General features: G+C 37.8%; 2 protein-coding genes across 7 annotated transcripts in view; one reads left to right on the top strand and one right to left on the bottom strand.

Annotated features, from left to right (window-relative positions):
- Nucleotides 1–17955, top strand: part of lpin2 (lipin 2) — a 19380-nt gene extending 1425 nt beyond the window's left edge. For 2 of the 4 annotated variants that reach the window (XM_014018354.1, XM_014018353.1), the window contains exons 2-20: nt 3489–3689; nt 6034–6129; nt 6391–6740; nt 6835–6942; nt 7044–7170; nt 7251–7584; nt 7659–7758; nt 7844–8031; nt 8285–8378; nt 8463–8532; nt 8612–8704; nt 8873–8952; nt 9222–9369; nt 9747–9895; nt 11732–11818; nt 12283–12435; nt 13217–13331; nt 13995–14098; nt 15331–17955. In XM_014018354.1, coding sequence (XP_013873808.1) covers nt 3498–3689; nt 6034–6129; nt 6391–6740; nt 6835–6942; nt 7044–7170; nt 7251–7584; nt 7659–7758; nt 7844–8031; nt 8285–8378; nt 8463–8532; nt 8612–8704; nt 8873–8952; nt 9222–9369; nt 9747–9895; nt 11732–11818; nt 12283–12435; nt 13217–13331; nt 13995–14098; nt 15331–15475 — 2733 coding nt within the window. In that variant the 5' untranslated portion in view covers nt 3489–3497 and the 3' untranslated portion in view covers nt 15476–17955. Of the gene's footprint in view, nt 1–1073; nt 1426–3488; nt 3690–6033; nt 6130–6390; nt 6741–6834; nt 6943–7043; nt 7171–7250; nt 7585–7658; nt 7759–7843; nt 8032–8284; nt 8379–8462; nt 8533–8611; nt 8705–8872; nt 8953–9221; nt 9370–9746; nt 9896–11731; nt 11819–12282; nt 12436–13216; nt 13332–13994; nt 14099–15330 lie in introns of those variants that run through there. The other 2 variants (XM_014018351.1, XM_014018352.1) reach the window with 2 other exon arrangements.
- Nucleotides 17956–18404: 449 nt separating this feature from the next.
- emilin2a (elastin microfibril interfacer 2a) overlaps nt 18405–24418 on the bottom strand; it is a 22305-nt gene continuing 16291 nt past the window's right edge. The window contains exons 5-9 of one of the 3 annotated variants that reach the window (XM_014018348.1): nt 23684–23995; nt 21945–21998; nt 21486–21536; nt 21188–21331; nt 18405–19132 (exon numbers count right to left, since the gene is read on the bottom strand). In XM_014018348.1, coding sequence (XP_013873802.1) covers nt 18813–19132; nt 21188–21331; nt 21486–21536; nt 21945–21998; nt 23684–23995 — 881 coding nt within the window. In that variant the 3' untranslated portion in view covers nt 18405–18812. Of the gene's footprint in view, nt 19133–21187; nt 21332–21485; nt 21537–21891; nt 21999–23683; nt 23996–24418 lie in introns of those variants that run through there. The other 2 variants (XM_014018349.1, XM_014018350.1) reach the window with 2 other exon arrangements.

The following is a 24418-nucleotide window of genomic DNA, read 5'->3' as shown; positions in this document are numbered from 1 at the left end:
CAGTTACAGGACTGATTTTTTTTAATGTTTTGTTGTCACCAAGCCAATGCAGTTGTGCACCGGATGACTCCCAGTGATAACAATAATAAAAACTATAACTATGTGAAATTAAAGTATACCACAAAACAGGCATGCYGAAGTTTTTAGTGAAAGGATCTTGCTGATTGATGTTTTAGTTGTTCAGTTATAGCTAGGGTATTTGTGACTGTGTACACTTATAGTTTCTATAATCATCCTTTCCCATGATATTTTGCTAAATAGACAAGTTTTCACCTGCTTAGTATGGCTCTTGGTGCAGTCAGAACTGGGCTCAGCACTGGAAGAAAAACAAACTCAGTTCCCAACTCTGGGTGTTTTCTTTGGTTCTGTTTACAAAAGACTGAGCAGATGGGACAGCAGAGCTGAGGCCYGTTTTGGAAGAGCCTCATGCATTATTTTTCTCTGAGGCCATCACTAAAGCAGCCAGGGGAATACGGATGGTTAGTTAAGGATAACTTTTTAACATTAAAAGCATGTTTTCTCCTAACTTTTGAAACAGCAATCCAAGAAGTATTCACAATTTCTCTACTGGTGGTTGGGAATGTTTTAAAAAGCTTACACTGATCTTATATACAGTAATCCTTATGGTGATAATGCTGTAGGTATTTACAGTTTTCCTGGTTTGTAATCACGTGCTCAGAATGTCAGGGACTTCAGTGATCACAGATCAGTAACTGAAAACAAGTCCAGTGCAAACATCAGAGGTCGATTTCAGCAGCCCAGTGTCATTCACCTCTTATCTTCTCCCTGTTTTGATAAGTCATGCACAATAACAAGCACACACGRCAAAGACTGTAATGTACATGCAACTTACAGTATAAGAACACCATGCAGACGAGGACTACTTGTTTTATGGTGTGTGTGCCCCGTGGGTTCAGTCTTATCAGGGGAAAACATTGAAAAGCTGTTCAGAGGACATAGCTTTCTCTTATCAGCCATAAGCTGCCATCGTAAAGATGCTTTCCCATTGGCTGACATCTTTCTGTACCGTCAGCTAAGTGGATGAGCAAAAGTGCACATTCAGAGCAGAAAAAAAAAACAGAAGGATGGCAAAGTTTATGTCATCCTTACACAACTGCCACTTGTTGCTGATAGCATATCTGTATTTACCCTTGGGATGGTTTTTTCCAAGGTGATAAGGTGGGTCCGTATTTTAATTTGAATTCAGGATGGCAGGGATACATTATAGTCAAAATCCAAGGGCAGAAATGGTTGGACCCAGTAAAGTATCCTGAGGTGGGTAAAGTAAGGCCTGGTGTTCCACTTATTGTGATGAAGAGACAAAGATCATGGGGGAGCTGGGAGCTCCTGGGAAGCAACACAGAGGACAACACAGACAACAGTGAACAGGATGAATCCTCCTCCTTGAGGTCATCTTGGTCCCTGGTGAGTCCCAAATAACAGGTTTTCTACCTACTCAGTTTAAGGTAAAATGCTGGAGGTCTAAATGTTTAGTTTGCAGAGGTCTTTGACTTAGTGTTGTTGCTGAATCTAAATCTTTGGTGTCTTTTTTTAAGCTTCAATCAATATTATTTTGGTAGGTGAAGAGTGGGGTGGAAGGCGGGTGATGGAAACAGGTGAAGCACATTTGTCGTGTGTAAACTGAACTAATTATTTGTGTAGAATTGTACATCTGTGAAGTATTTCTCCACTTCTTTATAAATGTGTTTTTTTGAACTCCGTGGTTGTTCCACTTCATATGAATCTGCTTTAATTTGTGTCAACATGAAACTGAAAGTAGCTTCTCGTGTTTCTTGCTTAGTGTCTGTAATAACAATATCTTTTTTTCATCAGTGCACATTTGTGTTAATCTGATGGCACTAAATGATTTTGTGTGCGTTTGTATCACACACTCAAAAATACAAATAAGGGTGCAGATGTAATTTTGAAATCAAAACATTCAATCCTCAGTCGCTCCCAACGTCACARTGACACTGTGTAAGACTAAACTTTTATATATCATCAGTCTGCTCAACTGTGTGTGGCAGTAATCAAAAAATGCTGTTGTCATTTTCAAATAATATTTTCACACCTGAAAACCAAAGATGCTCAGAAAAATGTGCAGCCAATATGGTCTGTAATTTTTCTGAGTGTTCTTCTAACACCATTACTTCAGCAGGAGGTTTTCAACAATAAGTCTGCTCTTGAAAAAATGGAGGTGAAAAGTAGCATATGTCTAAAATGTTGTGGAGATGGGCAAAAGACACAAAGTGTATGTTTTTTTTTTAAACGATGGATGAATCTATTTGATTAATATTTTGTGTTACATGTTTTTGAATGGACCCAAAAATTAAGTGAGTACGTAAAAACAACAACGGATCAGCATAAAAGCAAGAGCAGTAAATCTTTGTAGCACGCATGATAACGCATAGTACATGTTGTCTCACTCACTTGTGTATCAAGCATTAAAACAAACCTCATTAATTATTTACTATGTAAGAAAACACCTTTGACTGCCCCTCAGCTATTGGCTCAGAAGAAACATCTTGTACAGATATCTTAAAATACTGATAGTCAGATGTGAAAACTTTAGATTTGGGGGCAGCTACAATTGTGAAAAACATTAGGACACCCCACTGAGTCAGTCTTATTACAAATGTTCACATATTGATGTGATTTAATCTTGTTTTATTTCTCTGGAAAATCAAATTATTTGATTGCTAGTAAACAATGAAAAAAAATCTTCTGATTAAACATGTAAACACAAACCTTGCACAAATTATTCTGTAAACCTACRTCCCACCCCTCTGAATTTCCTGATAGTGCTCTCATGGTGAAATTTTAGAACAAAAGGTCATTKTGAGATAGTAGCATTTCAAGTTACACAAGTGTGATGAATTCAACAGGGGGATGTGTTTACTGACCTCAGTGAATTAGACCCTGACCCCAACAAACTAAAACCATGTTTGTGAAGTTAATGTTTATACAGTATGCTTTGCAGTAACTTGAGTAATGTGGCTTCCAGAAAATATGACAGTTGGTATGATTTTTTTGCAAAATCAGGCTTGGCCTATAAATTATTTGCTTTAGTGAACTGTAAAAAAATGAACAGTCGAACAAAATATCAATTCCAAAGSTCTTATGATGTTTTGTGAAAGCCCTTGTTATTTTTGCCAAGAGAATATGGCTCAAGTGTTGTTGACATGGTTAGCTGAGAGTTGGTAATGTAAACAGTCAGCTGCTTCCAGATAGCAGAGCAGAGGCTTCTCTGTATCAGGTTGTCTCATTGTTTAGGCCCAGACATTTGCTTCTCTGTCTGATGCCACTCATGTGGGACAATGACCAGGGATAGGATGACAGTGACTCTCTGGCAGCACAAGTCCGTATAAAACAGTCATTACAGGGCAAATGGAAATGGGAATTACTGCACAAGCTCAATAAAAAAGCAATTCTCCGCACTGAAAAACACAGGAACTTTGTTAACATTATTTTTTCTTTTTTTCTTCCAGGCAGACACCATGAACTACGTGGGACAGCTGGCAGGTCAGGTTATAGTAACTGTCAAAGAACTGTACAAAGGCATCAATCAGGCCACTTTGTCAGGCTGTATTGATGTTGTGGTGGTCCGCCAGAGAGATGGCACTTACCAGTGTTCACCATTTCATGTGCGCTTTGGCAAGCTGGGTGTACTGCGCTCCAAAGAAAAAGTGGTAAGTTGATTTTAAAGTTTATTTATTTATTTATTTATTTATTTATTTATTTATTGTACATGATACAATTGCAGATTGTGCCTCTGTGAGCAGTATATTTTAGAACACAGGAATCAAAATAAAATGCAAACTAGCTGAGCTATTAAATATCAAAATGATCATTTCAAAATTTTAACACGGCATGCATAAGAGCCACATTGTACAGCAATGATGTGTGAGCAGTCCTGTTTTTACATGAAAATGGAGAAAAAACATTTTCTTTCCACCAAAATCAATAAATAATTATCAAACAAAGAATAGTTGTAATATTCAGTTTGGCTGAAATTCTCCATTCCTCAGTACTGGCTTGGGAATTTTCATTCTTGACTTGCATGAACATTTGTGCTCTCAAACGCATAAACCGTAACTGTGCATTTTCATTGATCTAAACTGGTTCTTTCATAATTAGTGAATGAAATTTATCCTTAATGAATATCTTCCCTGAGGTGTAGTCATGCAAGCTTACAATGCAACTACCCTTTCCTGATACCACTTTTTTTTGTGAATAATGTTAGAGCAATAAGATCACAAACTATGACTCACTGAAGACACTCTATAATAGTGTTTGCAGAACGTAGGTGTAATGTTCTATTTCCCTCTTTCAGTAATAGTGTTGCTATATTTATCCTTGCCTAGAGATACAGGCTATTTAATCATGGTTCTGGAACGGTGACTGTTATTTTTAGTGCTCACATCTCACATGAGTGGAGAAAAAAGTCTGCTTCTGTATTGCTTTGGCCTAATTGCTAGGAGGCAACAGCAGGATAATTTGACTTAAAATGCCCCAGTACTGGTAGGAAAACAATGGCTGTAGGTTGTGCATGAAAATATAAATTTAATTTGGGGTTTGTGGGAGGAATCCGCTTTTTATATAAAGTTTTAGTTACTGAAAAACAGTTTTGCATAATGGTAAACCAGAGTAGCTAACAAACTGTGGTGCACTGACACTGTATAACCACCTACCTGGAATGCTGATGAGCCTGGAGGAGAGGAATGAATGAATGGTTTCTATGACAACAGCCCGTACAACTTGGATGTGTGGGGGAGGAGGAAGAAACTGGGAGACTGACTAAAGAAAAAAAAAGGAGGGGCCTGTTGTATAACAGTTTAACATGTGTCCACAAAAATCTATTATTAGATCTAGGATGGCTGCTGCTTTTTTATGAAGGTTCTGCTTAGTTTCTGGTTTGTTCCTGAGATGCAAATATTTAATAAGACAGCTGAGATTCAGTTGGGATTGCCAGCCAACCTTCAGAAAAAATACCATTCATAGTCTGTCTGTCCTTCTAGTTTCTTTGGATTGTAAACAAAAATGTTTTTATTTTAAGCTTGGGCGATATTACACATAAAGAGTTAGTTTTATTTTTCAATAATTTTAATGAGTTACAACAGCTAATTTGGTTAAAATTGTCAAAGTTATGTCCTAATTTGAGGGTCTGTATGCACCAGTTTTTTATGCAATCTTGTAATCAATCACGGGGTTGGACGTGCACAACTCAGCCACTCAAGCGAGGGTGACCTCTTACTAAGTGGACGAAGAGGACCCATATTTGTTTGGTCTTTTATTAATTGGGCTTTGAGATTCTCAGCCACTACCACCACAAAAGATCCCCAGAGCCATTGTGAAGGGGTGAAGCTACATTAATGTTGCAGAAAGACTGCACCTGGATTGAAGTAGAACATGTGGAAAATTACAACATAAAAAATAACATGCAAGGCGGAAAGAATAGCTTGTTCTGATGGACATGAGTTTCAAGTTGTTCTTGATGACATGGTGTCTGTTTGCAAAGCATTTGTGGGTCAGAGCYTTCTATAGTCTGCCAGACATTACCTTTTTCCCCCTCTGGTGTTAAATTTCTGAATGAGCCTCAGTACACTGCGTGGATTTACACAATGGAAACTTAGAAGATTCAAGATTCTTAGGGTTTCTAAAACATTGAGAAGAAAAGTAAATGGGTTTTATATATATAAAACCATTTGTTTACTACACCATGTTGCATGATATAGTCGTTGCTAACATAACATTAAACCAAAACTTAGACTACTTAAACTACTTAGAATACAGAACCGTGGTCACAAACTCCCTCTGGCATGGCTCTTAGAGAGGCTACTACTTATTACCACTTATTACTCCAAACTCATAGACCAGGAACATTCAGACCACTGTACATGTACTCTAATATTGCTTCCAGAATGTCCATCTGTTATTTCCAAAAATTAAGCTATAACTTAGCAGGCTTAATGATATTTTAGCGTCCATGTTTGCTCAGAAGTGTCATCCTGCATCTTCTGCCTTATTTTCCAGATCGACATCGAAGTGAATGGAGAGCCTGTCGATCTACATATGAAGCTCGGTGACAATGGAGAAGCCTTTTTTGTCCAGGAAACTGAAGAGGAGAATGTAAGCATAACAAATACCACATAGTTAGAAAATAAAAATAAACTGATTTAGACTCTTTATGATAAATATCACTATATTTTATCGGGATGACTGTAGTAGTTTGTAAAACATGGGGAATAGTTTAGGCATTGGTACCTTTTTTTTTTTGGGGGGGGGGGGGGTTGTTTCAACATAAACAACTGCCTACAGAATGTCATTGTATTTACTCTTCAATGTTTCCACTTAAGCATTTATTATTCATATCCATCTGTCTTGCTTTAGCAGATAGTCCCTGCCCACCTGGTTACTTCCCCAATTCCCACAGAGAGTCATCTATTCTGGATCTCAGAAGTTGAACAAAGGGCGCAAAAAGATCCAAATGATGACCCTATTGACCCCGAGGACCCACCTGAACCTCCTGCCCCCAGTAATACAGCTACAAAAAAGAAGAAAAAACGAAGAAAGAAGCACAAAGGTGACCCCCGTAGAGAAGAGCTCACCCCACCAATGTCAGTCACCTTCGCTAACTCTGTTGCTGCTACACCTGCTGCTATCTCTAACAATGGGCAGAATGATGAAATCTTTGAGATGGACCTGAGCTCTGATGAAGAAGCTGCTGCACTTCTCTCGAGGTAATTTCAAGTCAAAAACTTGTTGCTGTTACTTTTAGTGGGGTTTTTTTTCAGTTATGAATCTATTAAATTCTATTTTCTTTTCTTGTTTTAGGTCGCCTTCAATTTCCACAATTCGTGACATTGACCCCAAATTACCTGCAGCTCGACCTAGCCTTGAAGGTTATCCATTGTCTGATGTTGAATGGCCAGCAGGTGAAAGGTATGTACTGATCTGATTTTAGAGCAATCAGCAAAAATGTAGCAGACACAAACACAAATTTACCTTGCTGATTGCGTTTTTCTCTCTCTSTTTTTTTAAAGTCATGGCTTGTCTCAGGCCTTTTCCCCAAAGAGTGATTCAGAACTTGTGATGAGTCCTTCAGAGAGTTTGCTCAGAGCCGAGTCCCACATGCAGTGGACCTGGGGAGAGTTTCCAGAAACAACTAGGGTAACAGTTCTTCTCAGTAAAATTTAAAGGGACTTATCAGCACGAGATAATTATGGTAACAAATTCTATTTAATATCTAGGTCACCAAGAAAGAGAAACCAGAACCACTAAAAAAAGTTACCATCACCCCTTCAGAGAGCACCCACTTCCGTGTCATCCTCAGCTCAGAGGCCATGGAAGCAGAAAGAGAGGCTGAAAAAGAAGACAATACTCCCTCAGTGTGTACAATAGTCAAACCTGAGCCACGCACTCCCATCACCACTGTAACAGCTGGTAATTCACTATCATCTGTCAGCACCTTAACCTCCACGAGTCCCATAACCCCCACGGAGCCTCTRGATGTCCTTACACCCAGTGTGACGACCTCCACCCCTTCAAACAGTCAACTGACTGATTCACCTTCTAAAAAGAAAGGTATATATCAGGTGGCTGTTAGTTTGGTAATCACTCGGTAAAYTGTTTCAAAAGTTATAWTTTTTTTAATGCAGGAGTCCCAAAAAGGAGTCAGCACCAGGGACCTGAAGATATCTATCTAGATGACCTGAATGTACTTGAACCTGATGTAGCTGCAAGATATTTTCCTAAGAGGTTTGATTACATAAAAGCACATATTTGCTTCACTTGCTGTGTAGTATATATATGATTTTATTTTTTTCTCTTTTTTCTGYATTAGTGAGTTCGAGGCAACGTCYAAGCATTGGATGGATTCAGAGATGSGCTCTGGTTCACAGTCTCCWCAGTCTGTGGGTAGTGTGGCAGCTGACAGTGGGACWGAGTGTCTTTCTGACTCAGCCAGTGACCTCCCTGATGTTACTCTTTCTCTTTGTGGAGGTCTTACAGAAAATTCTGAAATTTCCAAAGGTATGCAAGGTGAAATTMATCCTGAAGTATTTTTTTTATTACAGACTTGTGCTGTTGTATCACTACAGTTATCCTGCTGCTTTAGCTTCCTAAGAAGGCACTCATTTATTGTTGATGGAAGTTTTTTCATACAAAATATCAGATTTTTCATTACATTTACTTTTTTATTGTGTCATAGAAGCCTTAAAGATTTAATAAGTGAAATGTCAGATGCTACAAATAAAGATTTTCTGTTTTATTGTCTTTGTCACAGAAAAATTCATGGAACATATCATCACATATCACGAGTTTGCAGAAAATCCAGCAATTATMGATAACCCCAACTTGGTAGTAAGAATAGGAAATAGGTTTGTAACTTTATTTTCAAATACAACTAAACAATTTAAATGTTATTTTTTTAGTGTGATTAAACAGTTTAATTTTATTTCCAGGTATTATAACTGGACACTAGCTGCACCATTGATACTAAGTCTGCAGGCATTTCAGAAGAATTTACCAAAGGTAAGCTTTTTCCTGTTTTTTTTCAGTTTAAATTGGCTACAACCTCAAGATATAACTTTGATTTTTTTATGTTTAATAGGCAACAGAAGAGGCCTGGGTAAAGGAAAAAATGCCAAAGAAGTCAGGTCGTTGGTGGTTTTGGCGAAAGAGGGCAGACAGTACAGTCAAGCAGGTTTGCTAATATTATAAGAACTTGAAACAGAAATATATGGTAACAGCAAAATAATCTGCTGTTTCAAATTTTCAAGTCACATATTTGTTTGTGTGGTGCTTTTTAATCCAATTTATTACCTATACTGCAAGTCCGCACCTCTTCTGACCTTTTTTTTTTTTATTTCAGTCGGAGACTAAACCTGAAATGAAGGAGCAGTCTCAGTTAGATGAAGGACCATCCATATCTCAGGAAAACCTGCCTTTACCGTATGTGTTACAAGTAATTCAGTYATTTGAAAACCAAACTTATTACTGGATATATGATGGACTTGTTTGATTTATATTATAAAGTAACAAGAAGGTTATGAATAAGAATGAATAGAAGCAATTTTAGAAATGTGTAAAAAAGAAAAGCTGCATTTTTAAGTTTTAGTGTCAAACCTTTTAACCCGCATGAAATGTGATATCTATTTTCACTTATATGACCCATGATAAAGAATAAACAAATGTATCTTTTTTTTTTTTTTGCCGTGTAGGTCTAAAGCAGGAGACACTTCTAGTGATGAAGAGGCCAAGGAGATCAGTGCTGCATCCTGTCAGGAGAGGCTGCAGGCTGGAGACGGTCAGCACCATTCAAGCCCACACACTTAYAGGAAGTCACTGCGTCTTTCCTCCGATCAGATAGTAAGTAAATCCCTGGTAATGAGTTTTCTTCCTTCTGCTTTTGTTTTATACTAAAACTAGGGCTATTTACTGTGTATTTAGAATTTTTATTTATTTTTATTCTGTGTATTTTTAGATGATCTTTGATTGTAATTATAATAGTTTTATCAAAATAACTTACTGCATTCATTGGCAACAGTATTAAAAAAGTTCTTTTTAGAGCTCCATCTGCTGGTTGGTTTTAAGATGCATTGTTTCTGCTTCACTTGCTGTCAGTAGGGGGCTCCAAAGACCTGTATAAGTTTGTTGTTCTGTAGCAATGAAATGACTAGAATAAAAATATCTTGTTTATTATAGTTACTTTCAATAGAATCCTTTATGTTTTTCTTTGTTTCCAGGTCAGCCTGAAACTAAAGGAAGGGCCAAATGATGTGATGTTTAGTATTACCACTCAATACCAGGGCACATGTCGCTGTGAGGGAACCATCTACCTGTGGAACTGGGATGACAAAGTCATTATTTCTGACATTGATGGCACCATTACAAAGTAAGGGCTTCCAAAAACACTGAAGCACTGCATGTAAAGTACATGAACGATCTTGCTGTCCTGTATGTTGGATTTATTTTCTATAAATTAATTTCTTTCAAGCACCTTCCATTAGTTTCCTGCTCACAGCACTGTATATCGTTAGAAACTGAATAAACACTTGTTAGAGCTTTTTGCATTTTAGCTTAAAATGTTGGCTCTAATTAAAAATGTTTTTTTTGTTTACCCTTCTTTTGTAAACTCATTTAAAAGTTGATCCCAGTTGTTCCAAATGCAAAACAGAGTGTACAAAGAAAAGTGAACATTTCACAATCTTTTAAAGAGAAAACATACTAATTCTTGGGAAAGTGTACTTATTCACTTTTGGTTTTTTTTTCTGTTTTGCTTCTATTTCTGTGTACTGTCATGAACTTTAATGTTTCACAATCTAACTAAGGCATGTGAGGGTCTGTCATGTACTACTTTTTTTTATTGTAAGTTTCTCTGAACATTACACAATCTGACCTGAGGGAGAACCTGTTGGGACATTCACTCATGGACAGTTTGGCAGCTCTACTGAGTGTTTTTCACTTGTGGGGGAAAAAAAGTTCTTTGTGTAAAATTATGTACATCCAAACAATTCTCAAATGGACAATAAAAGTTGCTTCTTTGGGATTGTTTATATGTTTTTCCTCCTGCACAGTGTCTTTAAACATGTGAATGCTCCAAATCACCAAACTCCAGAAAACATTGTTTTCTTAGCAGCTCAAACAATGTATTTAATTGGCATAACCTTTTAATTCCTTTGGTACCACTGACAGTATACTTCTTTTAAGGTGCTGCCTTTTAGAGTTGTTTACCTTCTGTTTTTAAAATCTGGTACTGGACAAATGAATTTTATCTTTGCCGGTAGGTAAAATCTTGAAAATATGTTTGTGTTTCCATAACCATATCTGGACACAATCACAAATAGTGACAACTGCATGAGAAGCAAATGACCAACATGTAGGAAAGAATGTGAAGCACACACACTCACTCGTTCACCTGCAGTAAATACTCCAGAATATTTGCTGCAGCATTCACATATGGTCCTCCCTGCTGCTCTCCCTGTTTTTACGAGACGCCTGTGTGGAAAAACGCCACAAAACATCCTGAACAAAATCAGTTCAACTTTGCAGTCACAACTTCAGAGCATATCTAGAATGTTAAGGACTGTACATAATTTGTGTGGGGGGTATGTTTTACAAGTTTAAAGAGTTTAAACGTCCTTTATAGTTTTCTGGCCAGTTAAAATCCCTTAAGTTCACATTATAAAAGCATTTATGAAGAGCAAAGTGTAGTTCTGTTCATGTAAAACTTATAAATTATCTGACACAGTTACTCTTTTCAAACTATGCTGAAGTCTATAGCTTTTTTATCTATTCTGTCGTTTCACATCAAACGGGTCCATACAGACTGCAGTTTATTATCTCTGCGACCCTTTAGGCCAGCCTGTGACGTGGCACTCTTTGAAAAAGGTTGAAGAGCACAGGGATTATAATGAGCCCATTTACATTTTAGTGTGTAAATGCACACAGCCACGAGCTGAAGGTGAGGCAGTGCCCCCCTCCATGGGCTAGTAAGCCTCATTAGCAGAGAAAAGCCTGTAATGCTCTGTATTTCTGATTAAATGGTAAAGTCACTGGGGTGCTTTTATTTGACCTCTTCTGAACAGTCTGAACCACAAATCTGATATATTAAAATTTTTGCACATTTACTCTCCGATTCAACATCTGTTGTTCTGACATTTTTGAGTGATGTACCTCGCTGATGGAGATATTTTCATCACTGTTTAACACTGTTTGTGTTTGTTTTTAGGTCTGATGTGTTTGGACAAATTCTGCCACAGCTGGGAAAAGACTGGACCCACCAGGGCATTGCCAAACTGTACCACTCTGTAGCTGAGTAAGTGCACAAAGACAAACTAAACACACAGAAAGACTGAATGGAAAATCTGAGGTTAGGAGTGTCTGTCTTTGATTGTCAGTGAGCTTTCTGTAGTTTGTTTTTCCCCCTCATGTGTTTTGTGTGGGAAAATCTAAAATGGATGACTTGTTAGGTTTAATTAAAATCAAGACAGAATTACTAAAAAAAACCAGCTAAAATCATCATTAGCCAGCTTTTTTTCCCCAGAAGTTCTAGATCTGTTTTTCTGTTTTTAATTAAAAAAAATAAAATTGGACATTAGAGGAATTTAGCAACCAAAAACATCTTCATTTTCATTTTACAGGACTTTATGTCAACACATTATGACTGCAATTAAATGTAATTACACTAATGAAACTGTTTGTTCTATAATTTGTTGTTATTGTCATGATATTGTCATTTATTAGAGCGATCACTGTTGGTACTTTTTCTTTCATTTACAGGAATGGCTACAAGTTCTTGTACTGCTCAGCTCGGGCTATCGGCATGGCTGACATGACCAGAGGTTACCTGCAGTGGGTCAATGACGGAGGCACCATCCTGCCACGAGGACCTCTCATGTTATCTCCCAGCAGCCTCTTCTCTGCATTCCACAGGTACGCCATCATTTTTCTACTGTCGCCTGTTTTTATTATTTCTAAGTTCATCTTAAACATTTAAATCTTTATTCCTAATTCCATAACTAACCCTTTCTTTTCAATATTCTCCATTTGTATTGTAGTCATTTGTTTTTCTGGATGAGTGGTTATTTTCAAGTATTTGAATTTTCCTAAAATGTTTTTTCTTTTTTGTCCCCAAATACTTACTATCAACACAATTTATTTTAGTTTTCCTGCTGATCCTGTTTACGTGGAGTTCTGTAACTTTATCTAAAAATATTGTTGACACRAGTTTGCTTGATGGCATTGCAAAAATTATTCTGGCCTTCTACCTTCTGATTTACATTTGCATGCAAGAAATTATTATAAAAGTCATTACAGAAATGCATTTGCCTTTTCCATGTTCTGCAAAAGTAGCTGTAATTCTGTTTGCAGTTTCCTTGAGTAGTGCAGAGCTGTGTTTTAAAATTGCAGATTACAACAAATGGGGTAAAAACTTGAAATCCATACATTCTGGTTACTTTAGCAACAGTAGCATGTTGCACCTTTTTCGCTAGACAAAATATTTCTCTATTTTCTTATAATTATACAATTGTGGCTCCGAGTTTCCTATCAATGTGGGTGATTTTTAAAGTGATAGTGATTTAAAAGGAAAAAAAAATAATTAAATGAACTGATTAAAGTAAATAGATATTTGTCCAGATTATTTCTTACTCTGTCTGGCTCCACAGACAGGTCATGCAAATGTATGCACCTCTAATAAAACTGTTCATTTCAGGGAGGTTATTGAGAAGAAACCAGAGATCTTCAAGATTCAGTGCCTCACAGACATCAAGAACCTGTTTCAGCATAACAAGCAGCCATTCTACGCCGCCTTTGGGAATAGAACTAATGTGAGTTAATGCATGTTTGAAGAAGTCAAACTGCCAGACAAAGTGCTCAGGTTTTTTTTTTTTTTTTTTACATGTCAGTGAGGTGGGTTTTGTATAAGCTGATGCACTCACTGGGATGTCAACACAGCTCTTTGGCTATCAGATAGCAGACACAAATCAGTACAGCGCTGAACCTGAGCTGAGATCACTGGTGAAGTGAGAGCCCATGTGACTTCGTCTGGGGAAGGGAGCACAAGTTGGGCACAGCATCCTATCTTCAGCTGTGTAAATACCCAAAACCACATGAAGCAGCCAGAGAAACTCTCTCTATAGCACCCCCCACCCCCCAAAAAAAATTGACAATCACACACACAGTCTTAGTCTTGTCCATTAAAACATTTACTTTGGAAAGGTGGTGATTAAAAGGGAAATCTGTGGTTAGTGTTATTAATGCACCTGTGTACGAGACTATTCTGTAAGCATTATATGGGTCAGAGGTAGTTTTTGAAGACTGGCAATACTCATTTTTACTTTAAGTTGCAGTTTCAAATATATTATCTACAAAGACAACTTGTTTTTTTTTTTTTTGATAAAAATAAAAATATAGTTTATAATCACTAATGTTTTTACCACTCCCTGTAGTTTTAATGGGTGCACTAAGACTTTATTACTGTCTCCATTCAGGATGCGTTTGCCTATAAGGAGGTTGGAGTCCCACTATGTAGGGTCTTTACAGTTAACCCCAAGGGTGAGCTGATCCAGGAGCAGACCAAAGGCAACAAGTCCTCGTGAGTAGTTGTTTATTCTTGATTGTTATTTTGTTTGTTTGTTTTTTGTGGTATAGATCAGTTTCTTAGGCACAGTCAGACCTAATTTAAAAATTGCATCTTAAAGRGATCCCCGATTACTTGTAACATTAGACTTTATTTAATAAACGTATATTTTAACTGTAAAATAAAGACTGTAAAAATACTGTAGGATGTTTAGCTTTTATAATTTTTAAACTAAAAGTTTAAAAATATATTACACAGACAGAGCCATTTTATTTACATGCAAAGCATTCTGGGTAAATGATGACATGGATAGGTCATCGGTGTGAGGCTGCTAGCGAACTAAATCCACCCTGAAGGTTAATCTTGGACAATATCTGACAATTGGCTCTTTTAAATGAAACCAGAGAGCGTTGACAGAGAGGAGAAGGTAGAAATGACTCAGCCTGGAACTGAAAATATGGATGGAGGACAACAGTTTAGCTTGTTTGTCACGCTAGCACTGAGCTAATACATATAAGGCAATACAGCATTGGTTCTAGCGCAAAGGCTAACAACAGGCTAAGCTGAGGTTCTTCTTCCATGAAGCAGCTCTGTTGTCCTCCATCCATATTTTCAGTTMCAGGCTGAGTCATTTCTACCTTCTCCTCTCTGTCAACGCTCTCTGGTTTCATTTAAAAGAGTCGATCRTCAGATATTGTCCAAGATTAACCTTCAGGGTGGATATAGCTCGCTAGCAGCCTCTCACCGATGACCTGCCCATGTCATCATTTACCCAGAATGCTTTGCATGTAAATATAATGGCTCCATCCATGTTAATATATATATTTTTTTAAATTTACAAAACTAAACAGCCTACAGTATTTTTCCAATCTTTATTTTACAGTTAGAAATATGTTTATCAGATAATGTTTAATGTTACAACTAATCGGGGATCCCTTTAAACAAACTCCCCAAAAAGAAACCTGGCTGTAATGATGACCTTTATCATTTATTTCAGTACAGAGCAGATGTCTCTCAGTAATGTCCCTCTGAACATACTTCAAGAGTCTTAAATAAGTTTCTTATCAGAGACTGCTTTCCTTAGACATCTTGTACCCAAATATATTTTATTATCTTATATCTGCACTTCCTTTGAATCTCTATCGTTTCTACAGTTTAAACTGTTTTGTACTGTGTTGCCCAGAGAGTCTCTCCTGTAAGTTGCTTCTGAAAAATAAACGGTAACCRTTTCTCCTTTCTGTCCATAGTTATGGGAGACTCAGTGAGCTGGTGGAGCACGTGTTTCCTTTGTTGAGTAAAGAGCAGAACGAGGCTTTTGTGATGCCAGAGTACAGCTCCTTCTGTTACTGGAGACAGCCGCTACCAGAGATCAACCCTGATGAGCTGCTCTGACTGTGTTTGGTCATCCAGGTATACGTTTACAGGACAGGACTGGAGTTCAGCTCTTGAGCACACGTGGACTGAGACCCATAGCACTTAGGCATTCACAGCTCTCCAGTGTGTCTGAAACAGAAACAGGGTTACAAGAACAACAGACAAACTTGAACATTATAAAGCAAAACAAAAATAAAGAATACTCTGGCTGAGCTGCCACTGTATTRTCCACTCTATTTAATCCAGAGCTCTGGTCTGTCTGACCTTGACTGAATTAATTATTTCTTTTTCCAAGTTTGTGTCAGGCAGAATGATTGTATTAACCATCAGGGGAGACACAGAAGAACTGCATGAGGTGCTAAATTTTGAGTTGAGATTTTACTTTAACACATTTCGTAAACACCTCCCCAAGAAGCAAAACGTGATGTTAAAAATGAAAAGGCTTGGCTGTTATTTATAACGAGAGGCAGTTGACACCAGAAGGAAGTGAARTTATATGTATGTTTGCCAAAAATGCAAGTATTCACCCTTTTTAATAATAATTTAAAAGTAACCTGKTTGTAGTGGCTGGCAGATTACAGATTACACCAACCATGAGGCTTATACTTGTTAATTTCCAGGAGCCTACTGTAGCAAAGCAGCTTTAAGAGTTCAGTTTCTGGCTTGCATCCCTGTTGATGGAAAAAAAAAATTACAGGCTCAATTTCAGAGTTTTGAATAGCATACACAATGAGTCCTATTTGTTTTGTTTGTTTTCAATTTGAAGAGAACACAAAATATGCCGAGTATGTGAACATCCACACTTGACTGAGATTTGTGGGTCAAATGAAGCAGCTTTCTATCGTACTGTCTAACTGTTGGGTTAAGATGTTTTCTGTTAACAATGCAGTAATTATTTATGATAATTGAAATGTTAAGTTATTGATTTCTGTCATAAAGCCTTTGCTGCTTTGCAAAAGTAATTATCACCAGTCTAATGGAGGGGGTGGGAGATGCTGATGGTATTTTGTGTAGTTAAACACATTAACGTGCACTTAACAACAGCTGGGGATTGTACAACCCTCCTGTAGTCACATGCACCCCAGCAAACCGTTCTTTTGTTTTGACGTCGAATCTTTAAAATGTAAGGCACATACATAATGCCTAACCTCAGAATCCACAGCTTTAGTATTAAAACATATGTAAATATAAGATATGACTTTTGAGTTGTAACAGTAGAAATAAGCAGATCTGAAAGGAGCTTAAACTGTAGGATTTCTGTTCAGAAAGTCCTCTGGTGGAATAAAATAAGATGATGTATGCGTGCGTGCGTGCGTGCATACCTAACCGCTGCTGTTGGGGGTGACGGTTTCCTGCAMCTCCTCTTCTTTCTGTCCCCTCAGTTACCGAGACATGTCATGCGCACTTTGTGTAAGCTGCACCCTGAGACGCAGCCTTAAAACTCAGCACACCTTGCACCCACATGCACTTCATTGACAGTCTTACGACAGTTTATCAAAGTATGCAATTATGGCAGGATAAAGAGCTCTAGTCTGACCTTTATGACATATCAGTTTTATCTCAAATATGTTCAAATGAGTGATTGGTGGAAGTTTTTTTTTTTTTTTTGAGACAAAAGGTGAGGTTGGTAAGAGCATGGGGAAGACATGAAGGTAGTATCACCATAGCTTCAGTAAGTGTGTGTTTGTGCATTTTCATTTGGTATGAAAGAAAGAGACTGACTGCGTGCCTCAGATAAACAAAGGAAGAGAGTTTAGTTCTTGTTAAAACATAAACAGGAAATGCATGACTCTGTCCAGGAAGCTCTTTGAAGCACTGCCTTGGCGTTTATGTATGACTTTGGAAATGATCCACAAAGATAGATTATATCTCTCACACGGGTGTAACGTGATAAGATGTGCTTGACTGAATAAGTATGATTGAGCAAAGCCAGTCAATGGGCGAAGGGGGAAACAAAAGCACAATGACAGCTACTTCTAGTTTATCTCTTAGTTCTTTCAGTCATGTTGATGCATTTGCTTTGTCGCTCTGCTGATTTGTGGATTAAGATGTTTTGCTTCGCTTGCTTAGCTTGTTCTCTACAAAGTTTGAAGTTAGATTTATCTTATAATTAATGAAGAATTTAATTCTTTCTATGAAAGTAAAGCATCTTGTGTGAAAGACTCACACTATCCTCTATTACCCTTAAATATTTGGTATGTTCTCTCATCTGCGGGAAATGATCTGGTATATATGCTGATCACATTTTTCAGTCTTGTTGCCTTTTTTGTTTGTTTTAAATGTATTTGATCTTTTGTGGAACTATGTTCTGTTTGGATGTAACGCTTGCTATTTGATTGTGTCTGACAAGTAGAAAATACCTTATATGTATGCTGTTTGATTTGTATTGATGTGGTTTAAAGTATGTTAAAAGAAAATCCCTTGTGAGAAGAAAACAGGCCTAATGAAGCTCGCAATATGTGTCTTGTGGTCCTATTTGTATTAAATTTCTAACTGAAWACATTTGCATCTGCCTCTCTCTTCAGTTTGAGTCAAAGTCAAGAAGTTCAACAATAACCACAGGCTCGTGGAGTAACTTTTACCCTGGTGTTTGGTTTCAAGGAACAAGGAAAAATCTTACGGTTGTTTCGAATTTCACCTGACTGAATATCACAAATATTTATGAAAACAGATGTTCTAAGAACAGTTGTATTATTTTTTTCTTTCCAATGATAGCTAAACTAAGGAAAGAAAAGTTTTGTTCAAGTTTGGATATATGTTTTTTTACTTTTAGGAGTGGCGTGAAAGGAAAATTTTCCTCCGCACCTACTTCATATAATGGCCCATTTGGGGATTTTGCCTTCTAACATTCTAGTTTTAGAATAAAAAATAAATTCTAGTGTTTCAATTTTTTCCACACTTATATGGCTCAAATTGTGTACCACAGCAAGAGAACATGCACTTCTGCTTAAARTTTTCAAATCACAGTTTATTTCTTGACCAGTACAAAAGATCACCAGTGGTTGATTTGCATTAAAAAAACGAACTTTTAGAATATTGTCTGATAAAAGATAATGGCAATTTCTGTATTTAATTGTTAAAAACATTTGTACAGTCATTTACAACAGATACAAAAAACAACTCAATTTCATGATCAAATATATTAGATACAAACCCTGCCTCACATTTAGCTTTCTCGCTAAAGGCTTTCAAACCTCAACGTAACATTTTAAATGAACCTGTAATAGAATCTTCAGAGTGACATTGCATGTTCGATAGTTAAATCACATCAAATCAGTGGAAAAATCGGCTGAACATTCGATCCAGTCCAAAAATCTGRTAACAATTTAGTCCTCGCTGTAGAGCTAAGCTCCAGCTATCTCCTGGCCTGCGGTCCGTACAGGAAGATGGCGTTGTAGGTGGAGAGGACTTCCCCGGTCATAGTTGTGGCCAGCTGGCCTCGGGTCTTCACCAGACTGACCCGATCCCCTTTCCTCAGTGGAAGTATCAGATTAAAGGAGACGGTGCCGCCGCAGCTGCAGGTTCCATGATGACGATCGGACGGGCCGGCTGAGCTCTGAAGCCTGTTCACGCTGCGGTTRGACACGGACAGCACAGCCTCTATTCTGTCGCCCTGCTTCGCTGTCAGCAGGCCTGAGATCAAGTATCGACCATCTTGTGGTACAGTAAAGATTCCTGTTGATGGAAGAGTACAGGTACGTTAAAGTAATCCTCACACTKGTTAAATACTGATGGATTCAGTTTAAAGCCTGACACGTTTTCACTGTCAGCCACGCCGTCACACCTGGTCACATTTCTGTAACAATGAAGGCAAGCTTTGTATTTTGTTTTTAATCCTAAATAAAAAACAGTTTGGATTATTTCTTTGATGTAACAGTGCTTCCTGGCAATCTTATACAGTTGGAAAGCCTGTTGATTTCTCTTTTATATGGTGCCACATTTGTAAGGAATATGCAATTGTAGGATGAGCTGTAGAGCTGAGTATGTGGGCTGCACACATGGAAAATTTGCAAAGTTTTCTCTGCCAAGCAGCTTAATTTTCTGTTACCATTGACCAGAGGTCTATAAAGTACTTGGGGGGGGGGTACTTTTACACACTCTCTAAGAAATAAACTGTTGAATTTGCTGAACCAAACTGGTTCCACTAAGCCAGGTTGAGTAAACTGATATGTATATTTGCTTAGTTTACTCAACCTGGCTTAGTGGAGCCAGTTGATATGACTTTGTTGAGTAAATCCAACACTTCATTTTTTAGAGCACAGAAACCTCTTTCATGATGAGTTCGAACATATTTAATTTTGTAANTGACACGTTTTCACTGTCAGCCACGCCGTCACACCTGGTCACATTTCTGTAACAATGAAGGCAAGCTTTGTATTTTGTTTTTAATCCTAAATAAATACAGTTTGGTGGATTATTTCTTTGTTGTAACAGTGCTTCCTTTTACACACTCTTAAGAAATAAACTGTTGAATTTGCAGAACCAAACTGGTTCCACTAAGCCAGGTTGAGTAAACTGATATGTATATTTGCTTAGTTTACTCAACTAGGCTTAGTGGAGCCACTTGCTATGACTTTGTTGAGTAAATCCAACACTTCATTTTTTAGAGCACAGAAACATCTTTCATGATGAGTTCGAACATATTTAATTTTGTAACGAGTTACTGTTTAAATTTTAAAGTAAAGAAGTAAAAGTATATTTTTTTAGCTTTAAAATGTAACGAAATAAAAGTAAAAATAGCTGTTTAAAAAATAATTGGTAAAAATACAAATCCTTAAAAAAAACTAAGTACTGTAACGAAGTAAATACATTTAGTTACTATAAACCTCCTGTTATTGATGCTTGTTTTGAGCTTCCCCCAGGTGTTGSCAATTGCCAAGAAGCATTGTTACAACACAGAAATAATCTACCAAACACAGATTTTATGTAGTTAAGCTTATATGTAAGCACTGTTGTGCGACGTTATGACCTGTCTGGATGAGTTTAGGCCCCCCGCGCACAATGTCCTGTTTTATGGCTAACTGATCAGAGATCTACATAAAGCTAATGTAAATAACCTCAGACTATTTATATAAAAGATGTGTAACATAACTAAGCAACTGACTGCTATAAACTTACATCCTGGGGAAAAAAATAAGTCTAATGTCAACACTCTTTAGCTGTGCTGGATCTTGGATATTTTCTGACATTTTCTCCAATAAATGCAGTCTAAACCTTTTTGCTTTTCCAAAACAAGACTTCTCAAAATCAATGATCTCAGGGTTGAACCAGCAAACTACTTTTAAAAGTCAACATATAGTTCACATTTGCTTGGATCCTTCAAACAGCTCAGTTTGAGTGTAAAATCACTRTATAAATCCATGAGAATAATTTCTTCTTTTGCCAACGGGTTGCACAGAAAACTGTTAGTTGTGATCTCGACCTGAAAAAAAGGTGGCCTTTTTCTGTGTGGGGACAGGTTTCCATCCAGGCTTCTGCAGCCGCTTTTCAGTGTGGATTCCAGACCACTTAGAAACTCCTATTTATCCACATACCTTGCTGCAAGTGACTCCTTTCACATTAGATGTGATGATGGATGTTTTTTTCCCATAGCCTTGTTTTTATTTAACAATATAAAGAAACGGGCAATGTGGGGGAAATAAAAGAGCCTGGAAAAGCTCCAACAGAGAGACAGAGGGGATGCAGACGGTCATAATAAACACAAAATCTGTTTTGGGTGCGTGGACGTACCTGTCTGGGGACTGTAGTGTCCACCGTCGTTAACAAGCACCTTGTTGAAGCGAATGATGCCAAAATCTCTCCAGAAAGGCGGCTGATGCGTGAGGCCGGCGGAGAAGGAGAAGGGATCTGCAAAGATCCTGTTGTCTACTGAAACTAGATGAGAAAAATCAGGTTACTGGTGAAAAGTGAAATACTTCACGTGCTCAATTTGTTTAATGGGACAGTAATAATACTTAAATTAGAGCTCACACAGGTAAACTGCAAACATGCATTTGGATTTGGAAAGAGTTTTTTTGTTTGTTTTTACCTGGTGAATCAGATGAAGCTTGATGCGTTGGGTTCCAGGGTAAATTTGCTGCTATGAGATGAAAACACAATACATGTTCATTTATTCTGCATCGTTAGGTGAAATCCAGAAAGAAAACAATTAGTTACACTAAATCTCATTCATATCTCTTGCAAAATGTTCAAAATTAGTATACAGTTTCATGTATTACTGAGAATATTGTGTAACTTTTCATTTCAACAAAAAGCCTCAGCTTGTTTTATTCACCACTTTTCAAACCAAACTAAACACGCCAGCAGAACTTGRTACCGAGAGCCTGCAGACGAGTTARAATCCCTCCACAATCTGCCCACACTCACTTCAACCAAACACGTCCAGTTCCCACTCCTTCGCACTTCTAAGATACTAATTATTCCCAGCTTTTTACCCTGATGTAAAAGAGAGGTTGGAGAAGCAGGGAAACGTGAACAGCTACAGTACCTCCCTGGGCGTCTGGCTGAGGTGGGAGAGACGAAGCCTGCAGAGGAGAGTAGCCTGGAAGAGACGGAGGACAAACACATTGTTTTATCATCATCTGAAGAGAAAGGCCAGCGTGCGATTGCCAGAAGCAGTGCGGCTTTTCCATCTGAATATATTAGCAGAGAAGCTATGAAAGTAAAAACAAAACTGAATGTCTTCTAGACTGAAACTATTTCAGAGTTCTCAGTTTCCTTATGAGCCTTGAATTGTACGGTGGAAACTAAGGAGGGAAAATGGAAAAATTAAAATGCGTATCTGCTCTCGTCACTGACGACTATTAGCCAGAAAACACAAGCCCAACTTTAAATGTAAGTTTTTTATATATATATWTTTTTTTCCCTTGGGCTAACTTTTCAAGCTAATTGGCGTTAACGTGTTTTCATCTCCCACTCTAACYAGGAACAAATGAACCAACGCAGGCTGTTCTCAACTTTTTTGACTGCCAAACAAGAAAAAGGCYAAAACAAAGCCTTTGTTTTGTTGTTTGATATTCTGTTCAAACTTCCTCTTTGCAGTCTCGTTAATTCAATCCAGAGCTGTCTAAATCTGTTTTCAGTTGCTCTTTTCTTGTCTTTGAATGTGGCATTCATTAAAAGAGGCCCGGGGTACGCTGTAGAAACAATTAATGCGGATCAAACGAAACATCAAATGCACATGTACAAATAAAGCCTCGCTATTGGTTTCACATGTCAAACAGGTCTAAAAGGTAAAAAAAGGAAGAAAACTGCTCAAGTTCGTAATTCAAGTTGTGAGAGGTTATGTTTAAGCGAAGGGGTGGGCGGGAGTTTCTTTTTTTTTCTATCTAGTTTGCAGTCTTAACCCGACATCAGAGAACAGTGCATAACTTATTCTCAACTGTGCTTTTCTTTTCCTTAAATTAGGCAGTGATTCACTGCATGCGTCATAATCATTTCAGTTTCCTTTTATTTTCCTTTGCACGCTTTCCAAATCTAGCCCAATGAATTAAAAAAAATGTTTTTTTAATGTGTTCAGCAGTCACAATCTTATACTGACACTCTAAGAATAAAATAAGCCGTACTTTGCAGTTAAGATGGATGCAATCAGCACTAAAATTGTTGAACTGCAACTGAGTAATGAAATACTCAAGATTATCCAGGAGTTGCAGAGCCTTAGCTTACCTAGAATTAAAAGTTTTAGGTATAATAGAGACAGAGAGAAAAACAGAGAGAGAAGTAATTAGAAAGATAGACTGAAATAGCGATTAGAAATATATTAAATACTGTATACACCAACAAAACACAGGACCACACACCCAACATCTGTCCGCTCACCTGAAAGTTTTAGGTTATCATTTTTGTCTGAAAAAAGAATGATCAAGACCGGCTTTAAAGATTGCAGGAAGACCTAACTTTTTGCAGGAAACATGCAGATTAAATGAGTGGGGTTTTAAAGTTTTGTGCCATTCTGTATAAGGCATCAAGTGGAAAGAGATGCAGCTGAGATTATTGTGAAATGTAAGGTTTACAGTGAGARAGGACACCAAACGTCTGCACAGCTTTGGTTTCAGCTTCACAAGAAGACCATATTTGAGATCAAGACGCTGATGGATTGGATGACAAAAGCCCAAATCTATAAAAGTCTCTGATCTAAAGCCATTAACTTTATGGATATTTTTGTTTGTTTGTTTTTGTAACTTAGATTGTGACTAATTAGAGACTTTGATGATCTGCAATTCTCACCCGGCGCGCGAGCGAACCCTTTCAGAGTGTTGCTTGAAGACTCCTCGGACCCTCTGCGCACGGTGACCCTGCGCATATATCCTGGCGGTCCGGCCTCTCCCGTCTCCATCACGGGTTTGACGGGCAGCAGAGTCGGGACTCGCGGCTGCTGCTGGGGGGTCGTCAGCTGGTTTGGCGACGTGATCCTGATGGTGTGGACGTTGGGCTGCGCTGCTTGGTTGGGACTGGACGGCGGCGGAGGGAGGATGACGGGGATGTGGATCTGCTTGACTCGGGTTCTRCTGTGAGACGAATCGGGCGCAGGAGCAAGTCCTTGGAAAGGAAGAAAAAAAAATGTTTGTCACAAACTTAAACTAGAGCAGATGAAAGATGCTCAAGGTAGTGAAAACAGGTGGAATCGCCCTTTAGCCATTTCTGAAGACTTCAGAGTTCCGATATCACCTGGAGGTGTCTCCGGTGAGCACACACTGTTTGAGTGTCACAAGGTTAAAAAAAAAAAACAATCGCACCGTATCAGAACTTTCGCACAGGTAAGGCAGATTTTGTTGCATTATATTTACAATGCATAAATTGTTGTGCCTTGTGTGAGCTCATGGGAGATATTTTTAATACATGCAGCAAAATTAAAGTCATTTTCTTAAAGGGATCCCCGATTAGTTGTAACATTAGACTTTATTTGATAATCATATATTTTAACTGTAAAATAAAGACTGGAAAAATACTGTAGGATGTTCA

This window comes from Austrofundulus limnaeus, unplaced genomic scaffold, assembly GCF_001266775.1.
Source record: "Austrofundulus limnaeus strain Quisiro unplaced genomic scaffold, Austrofundulus_limnaeus-1.0 Scaffold190, whole genome shotgun sequence".
NCBI lineage: Eukaryota > Metazoa > Chordata > Actinopteri > Cyprinodontiformes > Rivulidae > Austrofundulus > Austrofundulus limnaeus.
This window is presented reverse-complemented; position numbering and strand designations above follow the sequence as displayed.